Source organism: Ochotona curzoniae, unplaced genomic scaffold, assembly GCF_017591425.1.
Source record: "Ochotona curzoniae isolate NIBS_2020 unplaced genomic scaffold, NIBS_Ocur_1.0 contig_3037, whole genome shotgun sequence".
NCBI lineage: Eukaryota > Metazoa > Chordata > Mammalia > Lagomorpha > Ochotonidae > Ochotona > Ochotona curzoniae.
The window spans coordinates 5,968,205-5,988,223 of NW_024465699.1; the positions used below are offsets into that span (position 1 = coordinate 5,968,205).

At 48.8% G+C, this 20,019-nt stretch overlaps 1 protein-coding gene across 2 annotated transcripts in view; it reads right to left on the bottom strand.

Annotated features, from left to right (window-relative positions):
- The window catches only part of FAM168B (family with sequence similarity 168 member B), a 36,061-nt gene extending 18,369 nt beyond the window's left edge, over window positions 1–17,692 (bottom strand). For both annotated transcript variants that reach the window (XM_040979142.1, XM_040979141.1), the window contains exons 1-2: window positions 17,567–17,692; window positions 10,229–10,309 (exon numbers count right to left, since the gene is read on the bottom strand). In XM_040979142.1, the coding sequence (XP_040835076.1) occupies window positions 10,229–10,298 (70 nt within the window). In that variant the 5' untranslated portion in view covers window positions 10,299–10,309; window positions 17,567–17,692. The remainder of the gene's footprint in view (window positions 1–10,228; window positions 10,310–17,566) is intronic.
- Window positions 17,693–20,019: the final 2,327 nt, after the last annotated feature.

Here is a 20,019-nt window from a genome sequence, read left to right on the forward strand (position 1 = left end):
TGGCTTCAACCTTAGCCTGCCTCCGCCCTACTGCCAGCCACTGTGGACATTTGGAGAGAACACTAGCAGATGAGAACTCTCTCTCCCATCTGTATTATCTGTCTCTCTCTCTGAGTCACTCGGTCTATCAAACTTTAAAATGATTTTAATCAGGTCATAATCATGTCTTTTAAATTTGTACATGTCTTTTAAATCTTTCCACAACTGGAAATATCAGCAGAAACCAACAAGTCCACTGCTTCAGAAGTGGCACTATGATGCCACCCCGAGACACCCAGAACCCACTTCTGAGTGCCTGGAATCAAGTCCTGTCTTTGCTGCCCAACCAGCTCCGCACCGCTGGACGGCAGCAGATGCTGGGTCACGTGCCTGGGTTATGCCATATCCATGAGACCCGGCTGCAGCTCCTACTTCCTGGCTGCAGCCCAGCGAGCCCAGCTAAGGAGTGAGCCAGCAGCTGGAAAACATCTTTATGCCACTCTGCCTCTCTCATAAATTGAAAAGAATAAACACCAAAGGGGGGGGGGGCTCAAAGAAGACGCCACACCCTAGCACAGCCAAAATCACAATTAGACAAACTAACCCTCAAGCTAAATTCAAAAACTCCTCAGACTACGTGAGCTGTTACTCAACAGAGCAGTTCACAACACTAGAGGCCTCACCTGCCGGCTCCTGTCTCACGGGCCTTCACTGAACGTCGTGAAGAATGGGGATCCAAACCTAGCTGACATCCAAGCGCCTGTTTTTGCTGATGCTAACAAACAGCAAAAAGTGTTTGGTTTTTTTAAAAGATTTATCCATTTTACTTGAAAACCAAAATTACAGAGAAAATAAGGAGAGACAGAAGCTTCCACCTACTGGTTCACTCCCTGAATGGCCACAATGGCCAGAGCTGAGTCCATCAGGAGCCAGGTGTTCCTTCCCGGCCCTTCCAAGTGGCACATTTTTATTTAAAAGATAGAAAAACTTAGGGCTGACGACTAAGGCATGGCAAGTTAAGCCACCGCCTGCAGCGCCTACATCAGATACAGGTGCCAGTTCAGTTCCCAGCTGCTCTACTCATCCAGCTCCCTGTTAATGGTCTTAGGAAAGCAGCAGAACAGGGCCCACTCAGGAGTCCCAGGAGACGACCTGGAAGCCCCAGGCTCCTGGCTAGACTGGTCCGGCTTCAGCCACTGCAGCCATGTAGGGAGGGAATCAACAGACGGATGGTTCCTCGGTATCTCTCTTGCAATAAAATAAGTACATCTTTAAAAGATATACATTTTAAAAGGCTAGCCATTTTTTTTAAATTCGAAGGCACTGTTTAAAACTTCTAAACTCACTTTGGGCTTCTTCACATTCTGAAATTTTTTAAGATAATATTTTATTTTATTTTTATTGGAAAGGCAGATGATACAGAGAAGATTCAAGGAGAGAAAGATCTTCCATCCACTGGTTCACTCCCCACGTGGTGGCAACAGCTGGAGCTGAGTTGATCCAAAGCCAGCAGTTTCCTCGACACCTCCCATGAGCATACTGGGTCCCAAGGCTTCCCAGACCATAAATAGAGAACTGGATGGGAAGAGCAGCAGCTGGAACACAAGTTGGTGCCCATTTACTATCCTGGCACTTCCAAGGTGAGGATTTAGCCACTAAGCCACCACGCTGGGCCCCCACATTCTGAAATTCTAATCACAACTTCCATAATTCAAGATGCTCAGTCATGGGCTCGGCACGGTAGCCTAGAGGCTAAAGTTCTCACTTTGGAATCACTGGGATCTCATATGGGCTCCAGGTCATGTCCCGGCTGCTCCACTTCCCATCCAGCTCCCTGCTGTGGCCTGGGAAAGCAGTAGCAGATGGCCCAAAGCCTTGAGATCCTGCACCCACATAGCAGACCCAGAGGAGGCTCCTGCCTCCCAGCTTTGGATTGGCTCAGCTCTGGCCATTGTGACCACCATGAGAGTGAAACAGCGGATGGAAGACCTTTCTCTCTATCTCTCATTCTCTGTGTAAATCTGACTTTCCAATAAAAAAATATTGGAAAAAAAGATGGTCAATCATACACTCAAGAATGTCATTAAACTTCAAACACACATGTGTAATCACAAATAATGATCCTTGTGCAAGATGATCTTTTTATGAAAGGCAGAGTTAGAGAGAGAGAGAGAGAGAGAGAGAGAGAGAGAAATTAGCCTAAACCACTGCACCAGACACACAAGATAATCTTTGTCAACATAAATGAGAAACACTCTAGGCTAAACCAAGCCATGACAGTTCCTAACATGACCATGATAGAAACATCAAAGAATGCTGACTGCCATGTGTCCATACGCAGAGGGTCTCCATCACTTTACCAGCTCTGCTCAGGACACAAAGAGTGGTGAGGCCCCACTCCCTGTCTGCCTGACCCTACTCACAGTGGCAGCTGGGCATTAGAAAGCTGTTGAGGGCACACAGCCAACAAGATGGCCCAAGTCTTGACTACTACAAAAGGTCTAACTTCCCGAACCTGGAAATACAGTTGTCTTTAAGGAAACCACTGTAGAGGCTCCAAGGAAGGCATCTTCCAGGAACCCTGACCAAGGTACTCAAGGTGGTGTCATAATCCTAACGAACTGTGATGGCAACGTAACAGTAGCCAAGATTCTCCCATTTGAAAGGCAGAGTGAGAGATCCATTAAGTCCCCAAATAGGGGCAATGGCTGAAGCCAGGAGCTAGGAACGCCATCTGGGTCTCCCACAGGGATGGCAGGAGCCCAAGGAGCTGGGCCATCTTCCACTGTCTCAGCAGGCATCTTAGCAGAAACTAGAAGCAGCCAGGATTCAAAGTGGCATTCTGGGGCCCAGTGCAGTAGCCTAGTGGCTAAAGTCCTTGCTTTGCACATGTCAGGATCCCATATGGGCACCAGTTCGTATCCCAGCAGCTCCACTTCCAATCCAGTTCCCTGATTGTGACTTGGGAAAGCAGTCAAGAACAGTCCAAAGCCTTGGGACCCTACACCTGCATGGGAGACCCAGAAGAAGCTCCTGGCTTCGGATCAGGTCAGTTCCGGCTGCTGCAGCCACTTGGGAAGTGAACCAGCATTTCTCTGTCTCTGCTTCTCTCTGTAAATGTGATTTTGCAAGAAAAAAATAAATCTTAAAAAAAAAAAAAGTGGCAATCTCACATGGAGTACAAGCTACAGCTTAACCAACTGTGCTACAACACAAACCCCAGGCGCAGTTCTAATCAAAGAGTCTGAATAAGGCCCTTCCCTTCCATCCCTCCTCAGTTGGTGCTGCCAGTGCCCCGGAATCCCTGCCAGTGCCTGGTCCACATTCACCGACTCAGGTCAGTGCGAGTGCTGTCCCCGCTTCTTAAACTGACCCTTCCCCTCAGCAGAAGTTATTTTGGGCTTGCTCCTGGATTCTCACTCTCCCAAATGCCTTAATCAGACAACAGTGTGTGGCAGTCAAATGTTTTATCAACCCTATTCACTGTGGACATAAAATGCAGATTCCACCTGAAGCAGACTGGAAAACGCTCACTGTGAAGACCAGAGCAGTGGCTTTCCACAGGAGTTCTATGGACCCCACGGTTCCCAGGGGCTCTACCTTGAGAGGGGAAAGGATGAGCGGCCTCTGGAACTGCCCCAGTTCCCTCAGCTGCTGTGATGCAGCTCAGATGCCTGTACCTGATTTGGATGAGGTTTTTCTCTTTCTGAAACTCACACTGCAATGTGATCTTTGTCCCCACCTTCAGCTGCAGGCAACTGCCCAGGTTTCCTTGTACCCACACAAGTGTTACACTGATGGGAGAAAAGCAGCCAAAAGCTGGCTGGCATTCTGGGCCTGGTTCATGCCAACTCTGTGTTCACTATACCAGTGTACCAGTAGGGTAGCCAACTCTTTGATGGGGTGGAAGGGGCAGAGAGCAGATTCAAGACAAGCTGCAAATGGAGGATTGGGGCTGGGCCTAAGACTGGCTCACTCCCTCCAATGAGTTCTTTTGATGTGGGCAGAGCTGAAGCCACAGGCCTTTAGCAAGCCAGCCACTGTACCCACCAGTGTGCACAAGAGGCTAGCCAGGGTTGGGCAGGGCCAGGGGCCTAAACAGCCACTGTGCCTGGACTCCCCGGGCAGGCTGCAGCCTCGGCTGTGAGAGGAAGACCATCAATGGCTTCTGGCGTTGGCCTCAGCACATCACTTCATCTCACAGTCAACTCCCATCTCAGGGACCAGAGTCCGAGGGCGTGTGGTCTGGCCTCAGCGCCTACACAGCTAACTCCTGCGCAAAGACGCCAACAGCATCTCAGAGTAATGAAGAAGATGAGGGGACACAGCCACGGGCACCGAGTGGAACTTCTTTGGCTAGTGAGAAGGGTCCACAAGACAAGTGAAAGCGTTCTGAACCTGGGACAGGCAAACCCTGCTCCCCTAACTGGCAAGAAGTACTAGAGAAAACATGATAAAACTGTATCCTTCAGCAACCCATAGATGAAGAGTCGGAAATGAAATGGAACAGGCGAGTACCCAGCTTAAGGCCATGAACTAGAAACACATTCCCCTGCTCTTTGTAAATCCCACCTACCTACCTATCAACCAAACAGGGCCAAAGGGTGGTATCGTTAAACCACGCCCCTTCCCAAGGACACAGAATGGAAGACAGAAATATTTCCCTCTCCCACCTTTCCCCACTTGATCCACTCTACCCCTAAGCATGCCTCATGTGTACCTGTGATCGCCCCACCTTTTAAATACACTAAAAATGAACGTGATTCTCCGGGTCAGAGCTGAAAGGCTGTAGGACCGTCCAGAAGTGTTTGGCTCACAAAGGGTCTGCCCTCACACAGATGATAAACGGGGCTTTCACAAGAGTGCATTCTTTGCTGTGAAACCACCATGTCATAAAAAGTGGGTCTCTTCCTCTCTCCACCATTAATACCCCAAGCCCTTAAGTTTCTATGCCATGAGGCCCTCAATAGAAGCCAGGCAGATGCAGCTGTGCCACAATGGACTTTTAGCTTCCAACCCTGTGAGCTAAATAAATCCGTACCGAGTCCCATTTGGTTACAGCAACACAAAATGAACTAAGATACCAGGCGAGCAGTTTGAATACCTTCCCAAGTAGTTTCACTGTTAAAAACCAGTGTTGTGGCATACCCATTAAGCCACCGATTGCAACATCAGTATTCCATATGGGTAACCTGGTTACCAAAGGACACCTGCTCTCCTAATTCCATCGAGTCCTGGTTGCTCAGTTTCCAATCCAGTTCCCTGATAATGTGTCTGGGAAAGCAGTGGACAATGGCCAAGACCCTGAGAGACCCAGATGCAACTCCTGGTTCTGGTCTAGGCCATTTTAGCCATTTCAAGAGTAAACCCAACAGAGGAAGATTCTCCATCTTTCAAGCAAATAAAATTAGATCTTCTTTTTTTACTCAGACTTGGGAACATTCAGGTTTGGTTTTGTTTTTAAAGCTCATTAACAACTTGCAGGCTCAATGCTTTCGTCATCAGTTACAGCAGGATAAACACTTCTTCATATCGTCACATGACAATCTAATGGGTAGTAAGAGATACAATTTTAATGTTTTGTTTTTGTTCTGCACATTAACATATTTCACTAGCTTTTGTTTTACTCAACGAATCTGTAACAATGTCAAAGCAAAAACCCAGAGCATGTTGGAAAGAATTAATTTTAGAAAGCCCTTAAGAAACTAGACTTGCATATCCACAATGGATAGCAAAACACAAGCTTTCAGATTTCCAGAAAGGGATGTTCAACATCCCTATAAAATCATCCAAAGAGCCAGCAAAAGAAAAAGGGGACAATACACTGTGAAAACCCCATGAGAGGAACAGTTATGCAGCAAAAATTATGAACAAAAATTACAAAGAGCAAAGCTAGTATGGACTTTTATGCAGTGATTCCTAAAACACACTACTTTGCAGCTGTTTTCCAGAAAGATCTTCCTGTTCAGCAAAGAGGAGACCGTGGGCCGAGAGCCCCCAGCAGCATCACCTGTCCTCCAGACAGTTTCCGTCTAACGCAGGGCCCCCAACAGCCAGGCCTTGACCCTCAGCACTCAAAGCAGGTTCAGACTTCAGTAAGAGGCTGTTCAAGTCTGAGGCTCTCTCCACCTAATACTGTTCCTGACCTTGACTTGTCACAAGGATTAGCCTCCCAAAGGACACCTGCTCTCCTAATTCCATCCCAGCGTCCTTTAAGCTTTCATGTAAAGAAGGAGAAATTAGAATACAGCGACTTAGGACAGCACAATGGCTCAACTGCCTAATCCTTCATCTCCAAGCACAGACATTCCACATGGGCACCAATTTATGTCCCGGCAGCTCCACTTCCCATCCAACTCCCTGCTTGTGGCCTGGAAAAGCAACAGAGGACGGCCCACAGCCTTGGGATCCTGCACCAATGTGGAGACCCGGAAGAGGCTCCTAGTTTCACATTAGCTCAGCCCCAGCCGTTATAGCCATCTAGGGAGTGAACCAACAGATGGAAAATCTTTTTGTCTGTCTCTCCTCTATGTAAATATGCCTTTCCAGTAAAAATAAATCTTTAAAAATCTCGTAAAAAGATTTAGCCAGCGAGAGGATGGACCTAGGCCTTCTGTAATCAAGAGGCTATGATCAGAGGAAAATGAAACAAACATGGGTTCTGATGGTCTTGCAAGGCTGATGTAAAAAAATCTGGGTCTTTAGGAAGCTTCAAAATTAGCTATAATACTCTTTACAATATATGCCAAATCCTAAAGCTACTCTAACAAATGAAAACCAGAAACCATGGAAATATTAAGCAATTTCCCATGCTAGTCAGGTACTTAAGAGACAAGAGTTAAAGATCTATAAGAGAAAAGGGTTTTGTAGAGAAAGCCAGACTGACAAAGCCAGCACAGCAAACCAAGGGGGACCGAGCCTGGCCATAGGGGAACCGTCTCTGGCTCTAGCCTAATCACCAGGAGCTGCTGCCCGACCTGACCTCTGCGGGTATGATCAAATTGTGATTAGGTCCTCTTGGACCCTGTCTGCAATGGCAACTGTCCTTAAAAATACACGAGAGAGAGATATGGCCTGAGAGACAAAGAGGGGAATAAAGCAGCCACAAGCTCACTTGCTGAGGACTGCCAACAGGACTGCAAGTGACCCCAGAAGCACGCAAGGGGAGGAGGCAATGAGCAGTGATGACAACTCATGTCTGAGTTAATACAACAAACTGTTCACCAAAACCAGGAGCACCTCAAGGCAAGGTAATAATGACGAAAAATGAAAAGCATTTTAAAATGTGATCTACGTAGTAACCACTAAAGAGAACAGTACAATAGTATTAAATATATTTTAAACAGAAGGAAAATTGAATAGAAGGCAAGGAGATAAAATAAGCAAAACCTTATGATATCAATGAGAAAATGCCGGTAGGTCGGTATTTTATAAACCCAATTGTGCCAGTAACTGCCTCACTGCAACTGAAGACAAAGCGTCTTTGCAAGGAACGCCTCTTCTACATGAGAAGTTAGGGAGCAGGCTCGGCACCAGGCTGGGGGTGCAGCCAGCAGCTAAGGTGGCAGTCAAGACGCTCACATCTGCACTGGAGTGTCAGCACCACACCCAGCTGCCCAGGGATGCGGACCCTGGCAGGCAGCGGGACTGTGCCAGCCTGCTCCTGTGGGAGATGCGGATCAAAGGCCCAACCCCGGCTCTCACATCTGGGAAGGAAATCCATGGATCAGAGCTACCCAACCATTCATCTGTCTCTCAAATAAATAAATAAATAAATTTCTTATTATGTATTTTTATTGCAAAGTCAGATATACAGAGAGGAAGATCTTCAGTCTGATGATTCACTCCCCTAGTGGCCACAACAGCCGGTGTTGTGCAGATCCGAATCCAGGAGCCAGGAACTTCCTCCAGGTCTCCCACACGGGTGCAGGGTCCCAAGGCTTTAGGCCATCCTTGACTGCTTTCCCAGGCCACAAGAAGGGAGCTGGATGGGAAGTGGAGCTGCCAGGACATGAACTGGTGCTCATATGGGATCCCGGCACGTGCAAGGCGAGGATTTTAACCACTAGGCTAGCATGCCGGGCCCTCAAATAAATTTTTAAAAATTCAAACTCTAGGGCCCGACGCGGTGGCGCAGTGGTTAAGGTCCTCACCTTGCACGCCCGGGATCCCATGTGGGCGCCGGTTCTAATCCCGGCAGCCCCTCTTCCCATCCAGCTCCCTGCCTGTGGCCTGGGAAAGCAGTCGAGGATGGTCCAAAGCTTTGGGACCCTGCACCCGCGTGGGAGACCCGGAAGAAGTTCCTGGCTCCTGGCTTCGGACCGGCATAGCATCAGCCGTTGCGCTCACTTGGGGAGTGAATCATCGGACGGAAGATCTTCCTCTGTGTCTCTCCTCTCTGTATATCCGCCTTTCCAATAAAAACAAAAAAAAAAATCTTTAAAACAAAAAAATTTCAAACTCTAAAACCAAAACAGTACGCAAACATGAAGAACTTGTGTTTAAATTGTTTTTTTAATTAATGTAATATTAACACAAGAAAATATACGGAAGTGCTTTGCTCCAAGTCTCTTGACAAACGCGGACTCAACCAACTGGAGCCCTCAGGGCAAGCCTGACTCAGCCCATTTTAGGCTTTATTTCAACACGTTACCCTGTGGATCCAACAAGGCAGAGCTGAGCACATGTTTGCCCCGCACGCGACAGCAGCTGTAACCCAGCCCTCCGCAGTGTGTTCTAAGCAGAGCCCAGGAAAACACACACTCGCAGACTGCTGACTAGCGCCCAGCGATCACGCAAGCGATCACGCAGGCTCTGCTTTCTGGCTCCTGGCTTTCTGGCTCCTCCTGGGCTCTAGATTCACTCAGGACCATCTTCAGCTATCTCACATTTTGTCTAAATTTTAAAAACAGCAGGTCTCATCACTAAATCACCGTTTATCAGTTAGTTCTGAAGCGAACACCTTCTCTTCCAGTTGCTCTACTCAGCTCCTCGAGAACTCTTCATTCTCGAACAGCCGAACTCGGCTGCTTTCCCGCTTTCCTTACGTCACAGTCTGTGCCTCCGTTTCTGTGGATTCATCTGAACTTTGTCCAAATGTTTTTCATTCAGGCTCCAGTGGGTTCACTTTTACCCCCGGGTCTTGTGACATGGTTCCCACCCGACGGTTGCGCCTGCAGTCTGTCACAGCTGCTGCTCCCTCGCCAAAGGCCAGCTTGCCCTGTTTGAGGATGACTCTGCAGGCTAGCAGGCAGAATTTCATGCAATCTAGGTTGAGGATCTGCACTTGGTGCTGCCGGGGGCTTCAGGATTCACGCAGCCTAGGAACTACTTCCTAACGAGAGGCCCTCCACTTCTGGCTCCCTGGGAAGTGCAAGTCATAGAACTAGAGCTCCAAACACCCCTGAATAGTCACACACTCCTAGGAAAGACTCCCCCGTCAGGAGCCCGAGCAGACACACATGTCCTTGTGGGAAGTGAATGGGCAGCTGAACCGCCCTCTTCTTTGGCAGTACCACCCTCTAGGGGCACAAGCCCAGCTTTACAAGCTTCACTTTCAGTCCAGATATAAGCCGTTAAAACCCACAGACCCTAAAACTCTCCAGAACAAACACAACATTAGCTCAATGGCCAAGTGTGCTAAATTTCTCATCATTTTCTTATTCAGCCCCACAAAGTTTCTCCTGCAAGTTCAATTACACATGTGTAAGATGTATTACTCCGTTTTTTAAAGTTGCATGGCACCAAAGTTTTAGTGTAATCTCTTTACCGTATCACCAAAACCCACAATTCAATTTTAACATAACAAGTGATCATTATTTGCGTGAAGTCTGTCTTTGACCAATCAGCTAACTGATTCCATCAAGGATGAAGAATGTGGTCTGAGTCCACTGAGGGTGAGGAACGTGGCTGAGGCCTGCGTTCCGCATTTAGAATTCCCTCCTTGGCCTTGTGTGGAGGGTGAAGTGACTTGGAACAAACCCTAGGAGCCAGCCCCACTGCGCTTCCCAGCAGCGTGGGCAGTAAGGCTGCTGCCTGCAGACGGCAAGGGGAGGCGGGGGCCTGTGAGCAGCACAGCCACACCCAGGTGTGCTGCTGACCCCAGGAGGGAGCCATCCTGCTGCTCTTCCTCCCCACACTCACCTGAGCCACCGTAACCTGGCCTGTCTTTTGGAAGCATTCTTAGGTGATGATGAACTATTCCAAGTGCTCAAAGGTCAGTAGTGAAAACAAGGTTTTACTTGCTTACCTGGATAACCAATTCCTTTGGCATTTGCATAGGGAACCCCAGAAGATCCAGGGCTATAAACAGGATTCATGATTTCAAGTACTGGAAGAGAAAGAAAAGTGATTTAGTCACTTGCTTTGTTCTTAGACTGTCCTGCAGCAACAGCCTCAGAAGCACAGGGAGCAGGACTCCTCCCGGCAGCCCACGCGCACTTCATGCCGCCCCAGCCAGCAGCAACACGGGGGTGCAGTGTCCCTACGGTACCAAACTCCATCCTCTTCAGTCCATCAGAAGCTAGCGGTGAACACTCCACAAATAACCTAAACATCCTTGTAACAGAAGGGTAAGTGTAAAAACCAAAATATATCCAGAGCACGAGGTACTGCCTGGCTTCTTTTTTACATGTGTGTAAAACCCTAAGAATGGGAGGGAGACTATAACACAGTGATTTAATCACGCAGCTCCTTTCTTAACATCACAAGAATGGGACGCACGCTGTAGAGCAGTGTATTAACCTGCCACCTGGGACGCCAGCATCTCAGTTTGCAGCTAATGTACCTGGAAAACAGGACATGTTGGCTGAAATGCTACAGCCCCTGCCACCCACGTGGGCATGCAGCAAATGCATCAGCAGTTGGAACATCTCTCTCTCCTGTCACTCTTATTTTTTAAAAACACAAACATTTTTAAAACCATATAAACAAAGCAACAGTAAGTGAAAAAGTAGGGTATGGAGCCCCAGCACAATCGCTCAGTGGCTAAATCCTTGTCTTGCATGCACCAGGATCCTATGAAGGCACTGGTTCACGTCCCAGCTGCTCCATTGTCCATTCAGCTCCCTGCTAGGCTACCGCGCTGGGCCCGCCCCCTGTATTTTTAAGGGGCGAGTGCTCACTACCCTCACCGGACAAATTGCTCAATCCCAGATGTGGTTGGAAGGATTAAGGTGACCATTGAAACAAAAGCAGTCAAGCGTGGGGGCAGGGAACTTGTGGGAAGTCTATTTTCTGCTTGATTATGACGTGAACCTCAAACAGCTCTAAAAAATTATCTACTGGAAAAAAATTTAAAGACATAAAATGTGTACTTATCTACCTATTTAGTGTCCCCTTTCCTCACATCCTCAATGGGAAAGTACCCAGGTGAGCAGGGGACATGCACTCTGTCCAGGTCAGCACCAACGGCAACAGGCGGTGTTTGGACAGGAGCCTGCAGACTCTCCAGCACGGGAGGTATCAAGCCCCATCACAAGACAACACAGTCAAAGCCTTCCCGCTTCAGCACACTGGGCCAGCTGAGAAAGTGCACCAGCGCAGCAGGTCAGCACAGACTAACACAGGAGGCTCAGGCCCTGCAAACAAGCTCCAATCTGAAGGACCAACTGGCAGTGTGGGCGATTAGCTCACAGGTCGCCTGATCAACTGCTTAACATTTTTGTTGATTTTTAACAAAAGTCAGATGACGAACCTGATAACAGCTACAGTGACGTGTTAAGACTCCGTCACCTGCCAGAAGTGAGCTGAGCAAGGTGGCTGGTATGACATCAGCTGCCTCAGCTTTAGCTAACTTCCATTTGCTAGACACAATGCTAGGGGGATACACCTTGGCTGGCTCGAGTACAGCCCCGAGCAGGGAGACAGGACAGGACAGCCAGCAAGCAGGAGAACCGACTGCTTCACGCTACAATCCAGGGATAAACAAACCGGCCACTGCCAATCTCTGCTCTGCACGGTGTAACCCATTCTTGGCAGATTACAACACAGGACCTGCAGAGGTAGGTATTTTCATCTACTTCTCCCGTTCAACTACTGTCCCTTGAGAAGCGAATGCTTTCCAAACGCTGTTTCTCTTTTCTGTGCCAAAACCTAATTTTACTTTCTCAGTTGAATTCAAAACAAGCAAAGCACTATGCAAAGGCCACAGAAAAACCAAAGAGTAAAATATCACAGTCCCTTTGGAAGCCTATGTGTGTGCTGTCCAAATACAGTAATTGAACGGCCATAGTGGATGACAGCTACTACACTAGACACGAGAGGCCTCAAGTTCTAAGACAAAAATCCACCAACAATGGGATTACAAGGACAGAATGATAAGAGTCATTAGAGCATAAGTATCCTAAGGGCTGAGCTGGGAGAGCAAGAATTCAATGAGGAAAGCGAGAAAGGGACGGGAAGAACACCATTACAAAGGGTAGCATTCCCAACCAGCAAGACGCGGGAAGATGCAGGATATACCACAGGAATAGAAGGCAAGCACGTTCTGCTGGGGCTGAAGCCACATGCAAGGACTCAGTGATCCATTACAGAAACAGACTGGGCTACAACCATCAAGCGAGGACCCTCAATTGTGGGCTGACACAGGGGCTGGTTTCTGGTAAGGCAACAAAGCTCCCAAACAGCCGAGCGGTTCAGGAAAGCTTTAGGTATATAACCAAGGGAGATTAAGACATGACTACACCAAAAACACCACGTAGGCTTTTATCACAGCATAATCCATCACAGTGTGAACTGCAAAAACCCAAATGGTGCACTCAACACCAACGGCTCTCCCTCCACCATGTCCTGACCTGGCATGTAACAACTTTACAGAACCCGATCTGAATTCCAAATACTTTTAACTTCAAACTACCCAGAACTTACATTTTCTGAAAGCCTTTTTTTTTTTTTAACCTTTCTAGGGGGTCAATGTTTCTTAAAGCTGTAATGAATTCAAAATTATGGGAGGACAGATTATAACAGAACTGAGGAAACAAAGTACAGTTCCCTCTTGAATTTGACAAAAGGGTTTGCTCTGCTGAAACCAAACCAGTAACATATCAGCCATGCTAAATGCCAAAACGCTCCTTAGGAGTTACTTGTTCAAATGATGAGAATTCTCCAAGAGCAGGAGCCCAAGGTGTGAACCATCTCCCCACAGCTCACACAGTTGCCTCATAAATGCTTTCTCAGTTGTTCCTGTGCAACTGACAAACTATCCAACAGAAACCATGGATAGGCCCAGCTCAATAGTCTAGTGGCTAAAGTTCTCACTTTGCATGAGTCAGAATCCCGTATGGGTGCTGGTTCTTACCCTGAACCTGGCTGCTCCACTTTCCTTCTAGCTCTCTGCCTGTGGCCTTGGAAAGCAGTAGAGGATGGCTGAAAGCAGTAGAGGATGGCCGAAAGCCTTGGGACCCTGGCTCCTGGCTTCAGATCAGCTCAGCTCTGGCCATTGTGGCCTCCTAGGGAGTGAACCAGCAGATGGAAACACTCCCTCTCTGTAAATCTGACTTTCCAACAAAAATAAATAAATCTTACAAAGGAGAGAAACAGAGGGAGGGAGGAAGGAAGGCAGCCAGCCAGCCAGCCAGCCAGACCGACCGACCGACCATGGGACTCTCCATTTACTTGAAAATACAATTCAGAATTATCAAAACATGCCTGTTTGATCAGTGGACTTGGATCCTGAGCCCGCTGATCTTGTTTTTATACAAACTTACCTTTCGAGAATTTTTAAAACATATTTATTTACTTGAAAGGCAGAATGAAGGGTACGTTCCATCCACTGGTTCACTCCTCCAATGCCATCGCAGCAGCCGGGGCTAAACCAGGCGCCCAGAACTTCCCTGGGGTCCCAGGAGGTGGGGCAGGCACTGGGGCCACAGTGCAGCAGTGCAGCAGCAGGAAGCTTGATGGCCTGGATCTGAAGTGTCACTCTGATACAGGATGTGGGTGACCCAGGCGGCACCTGACCCAGCTGTGCCAACGACACCTACCGACCTAAACGAAGAGGTACTCAACACCATGTACGTCCTTAGGAGACGTCAGGATGAATTTCTAGTGTCATAGAAGACAAGCTGCTACAAATAGCAAATGGAAGCAAGCCCTTCTGTCAAAGTGGACAGGGAACTGCAAACATTTTGCATCATCTATTGTTATATCCTGCCTACCCGGTTTACAAAAGACACAGAAGTTGGAGAAAGATACTGAATGGTACCATAAGGCAATCAGACAAATCCAAAAGTTGAGATGAACAGTGATTTTAACATGTCAACACTCTGAAAAAGGATGTGGCAGGGGAGGATGCATTCTCCCACAAAACAAACATAAAGGTCAATTCTATTTGGATTCTGATTTTGTTTGCAAAAACTAAAAAGATATTTTAAAAATATTTAGGACACAACAAAATAAATGCTGAGTCTCAGATGATACAAAATAAGTTTGTTAAATGTGATAACAGCATTGTGGTTATTACAGACATATATAGTAAGCATGTAAGGATGAAAACAACACGCCTGTAATTTAAAATATTTCCACAAAAAATGGGAAGCGTAATAAAAAGGTAATAATCTTTACATCAAGATGTCAGGTATAGGAATGTATTTTAATACTCATGGAATGAGTTAGTAAAGACAAAACCCAGGACCAGTGCTGCGGCTTAGCCAGTTAAACTGCCACCCCCAACGCAGACATCCGGTGTGAGCATCAGTCTGAGGCCCAGCTCACACTACTTCCATGTCTGCTCCCTGTTCACAGGCTGGGAACGCTGTGGAAGATGGTTCAAGTACCTGAGACCCTGCGCCTACAGGGAGACCCAGATGGACGTCCAGGCTCCCGGCTTCAGCCTTGCCCAGCTCTGGGGGATGCAGCCCTTGGGAACTGAACCAGCAGGTGCAATCTTTTTTATGAAGATTATTTATTTTTATTGAAAAGTCAGATATACAGAGAAGAGGAGAGACAGAGAGGAAGAGCTTCCTCCGATGATTCACTCCCCCACGTGGCCACAGCTGCACCAACCTGAAACCAGGAGCCAGGAGCTTCTTCCAGGTCTCCTATCGGGGTGCAGGAACCCAAGGCTTTGGGCCGTTTTCAACCGCCTTCCCAGGCCACAGACAGGGAACTGGATGGGAAGCGGGGCTGCCGGGATTAAAACTGGCACCTATATGGGATCCCGGCACATTGAAGGGGAGGAATTTAGCCACTAGGCTATCACACTGAGACCATAAACAAATCTTTTTAAAAACAAAGAAAAAAAAAAAAAACACCATCAGCAATCTGACTTGGATCCTCGTGCTACTGGACAACCAATGACCATCAATTTCCACTGAGCACGAATGCTAAAGCAGCATCTAGAAGTTTCCCATTCGAGGGACTGGGGTTGTGACATAAACGCAGCCAATGCCTGAGCCAACAGTACCAGGCACAGGTTTAAGTCACTGCACCACTTCCAGTCTAAGTCCTCCTTGCTAACATGCCCGGGAAAGTAGCACGTGGATGGCTCAAAAGCTTGGGCCCCTTGCACCCACATGGGACACCTAGAGAAACAGCCCAGCCCTAGCCGTCGAAGCCATTTGGGGAGCAAATCAGCAGATGGAAAATTTCTCCCTCCCAGTGTAACTCTGCCTTTCAAATTAATAAAAAGAAACCTTTTAAACACAAAAAGGGCTGACATCCGCATCACAAAAAAATGCAGATTCGCCTTTAAAGAGATGACAGCAAAAATCCTTAACTTGAAAATCCAGTAGTAATCAGAAAAGTGATTTTAATCTGGAAAAACTGAAAGACTCATCACTTTTGATTTCTAACATACTAATTACAGTATGCTAAAAGTCTAGTTGTCTTAATATTTCGTATCAACAAGCGTAATCTCAAGGGACCTGTATCCTACCCCTTTCAGAAGCACGCACACACACAGTACCCTTCAGTATGCTCGCAGGGAGACACTCTCAGCAGGAACTCATTACTCTAAACGGCATAATTAGATTTCAAAGATAAAGAGAACTAGATTCCTCCAACTGGTGTACGGCTGCTAAGACTAGCAGCCAGCCTGTTCCCTCTAAACCGCAGAACCTGTAAAAAGTGAAAACATTTTTTTTTAAAGCCCTTCAGATGTTTTTCCAGTTCTAATCCTCTACCCGTGGGGCATTACACAACTCTTCAGTTCGTTTGGAATTCAAGTAACTTTGCCATCAGAATTCCATCTAACCTTAAAATGAAACGGAGCTGAAAGCAGTGCTACAGCGAAACTTAACAAATTTGCCAGGACCTAAGGGGAGGGCACAGCCAGTGACGGCAGACGGGGTCTCGCATAGCCCCAATCCTCGAACCACTGCAGAAGAACCAGGAAGAACCGAGCAGTTACGCGCCTCTTCCCGCGGACACTTAGAACCCAGGAGCGCCAGCCGCCCCCCACTCCTCCAGCCAGCGCCACCAGCGAGTCCCTTAACTAGCTTCCTTAACTAGCTTCGGCACAATCTCAGCGAATGTTAACTCCTGTTAAAGCTTTCCTGCATGCCACACACACACTCTAAAATTTAACCCGAGCAACAAGGGCAAACGCTGTACCAAAGTCCGCAAAACGAAAACCAAGAGAAACGAAACTCTTCAAAAAAAAATTTCTGCCACAATAACTTCCCATTCAGGAACCACAGCATTTGATACCCAGCTCCCTGCTGTCAACATAAAAATAATAATAACAAGCCACTACATTCCTGTGCCTACCAAAGTTTTAAAATGCACCCGTAATATTGCCAGAGATTAAGCCAAACTTTTTCACAATAGGATCTGGGAAAGAAATCTCAAATTACACAAAGATAACTGCGGAATTTCAACCTGGGGACCGAGAAGCCTTTTCCATTTTCCCAAGCTCCTTGCAAACCACAACACTCCAGGATATCCTAAGGATTAAACATTAACTCGTGCAATCCCCTAGATGCGCATCCATCCCTTTTTTTTTTTTCCGTCCCCCGAAGTTAACCTAATCTGTGCCAGAGAAACGTCCTTTCCCAAGGAAAAAAAAAAATCTTCAGAAGCCCAATTTAATGGTACCTCCCTCCCTTCCTCCCCCCTCCCTCTGCCCAAGCCGCACGGAGGAGGACGGCTCGGTTTCCGCCAAAGGCACTCGTTTTTCCTCGGTTGGAGGGACATCCCAAATCCGACTTAGAGAAAGGACGCCCCCCACGGTCACCCCGGTTTAACTGGGGTGGGGGCGGGCGGGGATGCTCGGTCTGCTGCTCGGCGCTCACCGCGCGACCTCTAAGCAGGCCTGGAGCATTCGTGCACCCGGGAAGCCGCTGGTCGAGGCCGCAGCCCACCCGCACACCCGCACACCTGCCCGCACCCGGTCCCGCCCCCTCGGGCCGCGGGGGACACAAAGCGGCGGCGGCCGGGGCCGGGCGAGCCACCCCGAGCCGCGGCCGGCCCGACCTTGGCGTCGCCCCCGGGGGGCCCCGGGCTCACAAAGCGCCGCACTTCCGGCCGCGCCGCCGCCGCCGCCGTCCCCCCCCCCCAAAAAAAAATAACCAAAGACGAGGCAGCGCCGCGGCCCGGGAGGAGCCGCCCGCCGCGCGGGGTCCACCGGGACGCCCCCGCCCGCACTCACCGCGCCGCCCGCGCCCACCGCGACGGCCTGGACCTCAGGGAGCCCGCGCGCACCGGTCCCCGCGGCCGGCAGCACAGCAGCGGCTGGACACAGCGGACAGGACGAGCGCCGCCGAGCCGCCCGCCGGCCCCGCGTCTCCGCCGCCTCCCGCGCGCTCGGCCCGGCCCGGCCCGCCTCTCCGCAGCCCGCGCTCGACCCCGCCGACGCTGCGCAGCCACCGCCGGGAGCCGCCGACCTCACTTCCGCCCCGAGGCGCGCCGCGTCGGCGGCGGCGCGGGCCGCACAGAGCGGGGCGGGGGTGCGGCGGGGCGCGCGCGGGCACGTGACGGGCCGGCGTGCGCGCTCCCGCGGGCGGCCCGGAGGCTCCCGGATGCAAGTGCGCGCGCGGGAACCGGGCAGGACGCTGAGGTGCTGTTTTTTGGGTTGTGTTTTTTTTTTGTTTGGTCTGTCAATTTTTTTTTTTTTTTGCGCTCCTGTGGTTGACGAGTGCTAAATAAGTAAATAATGCAATAATGAAAGCTTTGCAGGACTGTCCTGTGACCGCGGTGGTCGCCAGGGACGCTTCCCCCAGCCTCCCTCGGTGCGGGGCTGCTTCTCCAACGCCCGTCCGTCCGCCCGCCACGCCGGGGGCTGCCTATTCTGTGGCGGCCTGGGCGTGAAGAGAGTTGGAATGCGCTGCTAGCGAGAGGCGGGAGAAAAGTCCTGGCCTCCAGGTCTCCTAGGGGTGCTCCCGGGGACACCCACATCCCACTCCCCCAGTGCCCCGCCTGGCCGGTGCCCATGGGTGGGTGTGCTTCCGTGGGAGTGAGCGCTTGCTGAACCCAGGGCCACCCCGCCTGGATCTCTGCTTCCAAAAGGAGCCTGGCCATGCACCATGCCCACCCCTGTACCACCCGGTAAAGCAGAGAGCAATTCTGGAACTACAATTGTAGCTGGAGAACCTTGATTTTGCCGACTCTTAAATTGCATAGCATTTTTCCCCCTTACCTTGCATGCATAGGACCTAGGTGCTTTTTTTTTAAGGGAGCGGTGACCTTTGCATAACATAAATGTATATTGGGAATGGGACCCAAGCGTAAACACGGAGTTCACTTGTATTTCGTGGATGCCTTATGCACGGAGCCTGAAGGTAGCGTGCACAACGTTAGTTGGTCGTGTTTGCGCATGATACGGAATGTTCCCCTGGTGACATGTCTTTGCAAACAAACTCTCTGATGTTGCAACCTTCTGGACTCCGAGTCATTGCATTGCTGATGCTCTACGTGCATCTGTACACACTCAGATTTTAGAGAAAATGTGCGCAGCTTTCAATCAGTACATTGCATTTTCCTGCGTACCTGTTAGAAGATAAATACTGCTATGATTTGATTCTCGTTTTTCCATTTCAAAAATACTTGGAATCAGGAAGGTGTTTCAGCAGTGAAGGCCTACACTGCGTGTCCGAGTACCTGGGTTTGAGGCTTCACTTTGCTTTTGATTCCAGTTTGCTGCTGGTGCCAGCCCTTGGAAGCAGCAAGTGTGGCTTGAGTCCCCTCCACTCAAAAGGGAGACTGGGTTGAGTGTCCTTGGCTAAGCCCTCACTGTTTTGGACGTGTTGACAATGAACCAGTGGAATGTAGATACCACTCTCTTACTTTGCCATACAAGGAGTTGGAAATAAAGATACCTAAAAAGAGGCAAAAGCCCTTAAAAATTGAAAAGCCTATACAAATAATAGAATTCATTAAGAAGTCAAAATTTTTTAAAAGTGTAGAACAATTCTGTAGCTGGGCCTGGGATGATGGCCTAGTGGCTACATCCTCACCTTGCATCAACTGAGATCCCATATGGATACCAGTTTGTGTCCCTGGCTGCTTCACTTCCCATCCAGCTCCCTGCCTGTGGCCTGGGAAAGCAGTAGAGGATGGACCAAAGCCTTGGGACCCTGCACCCACATGGGAGACCCGGAAGAAGCTGCTGGCTCTGCTGCAGCTGCTGCAGCGACTTGGGGAGTACACCAGTGGATGAATGCACCTCTCTCTCTCCTCTGTATAACTCTGCCTTTCCCATATAAATAAATAAATCTTAAAAAAAAAAAAATACCTACATAGTGGAAGGGAAAAAAATACATTTTATAAGACATTTATTCTAGGAAAAATAAATAACCAAATTTAATAGCATTCTGAATATGATACAGTGTTTACTTTCCTTATGTACAACTTTCATTTCACAGTACATATTTATGTATGTTATATATTTTAAAAATAGAATTCTGTGTGGATTATAAATAAATGTAAAGATAGACTGTGGGGGTAGACAATTCATGTAGCAGTTACCATACCACTTGGAAGGGCAGGCCTTGCAGCACAGGAGCTAAGCCACGACTTGGGGTAATCCCATGCCCTATCAGAATCCCTGGTTCAGCTCCCGGCTGTCCCACCTCTAGTCCTGCCTCCTGCGAGTGCACACCCTGC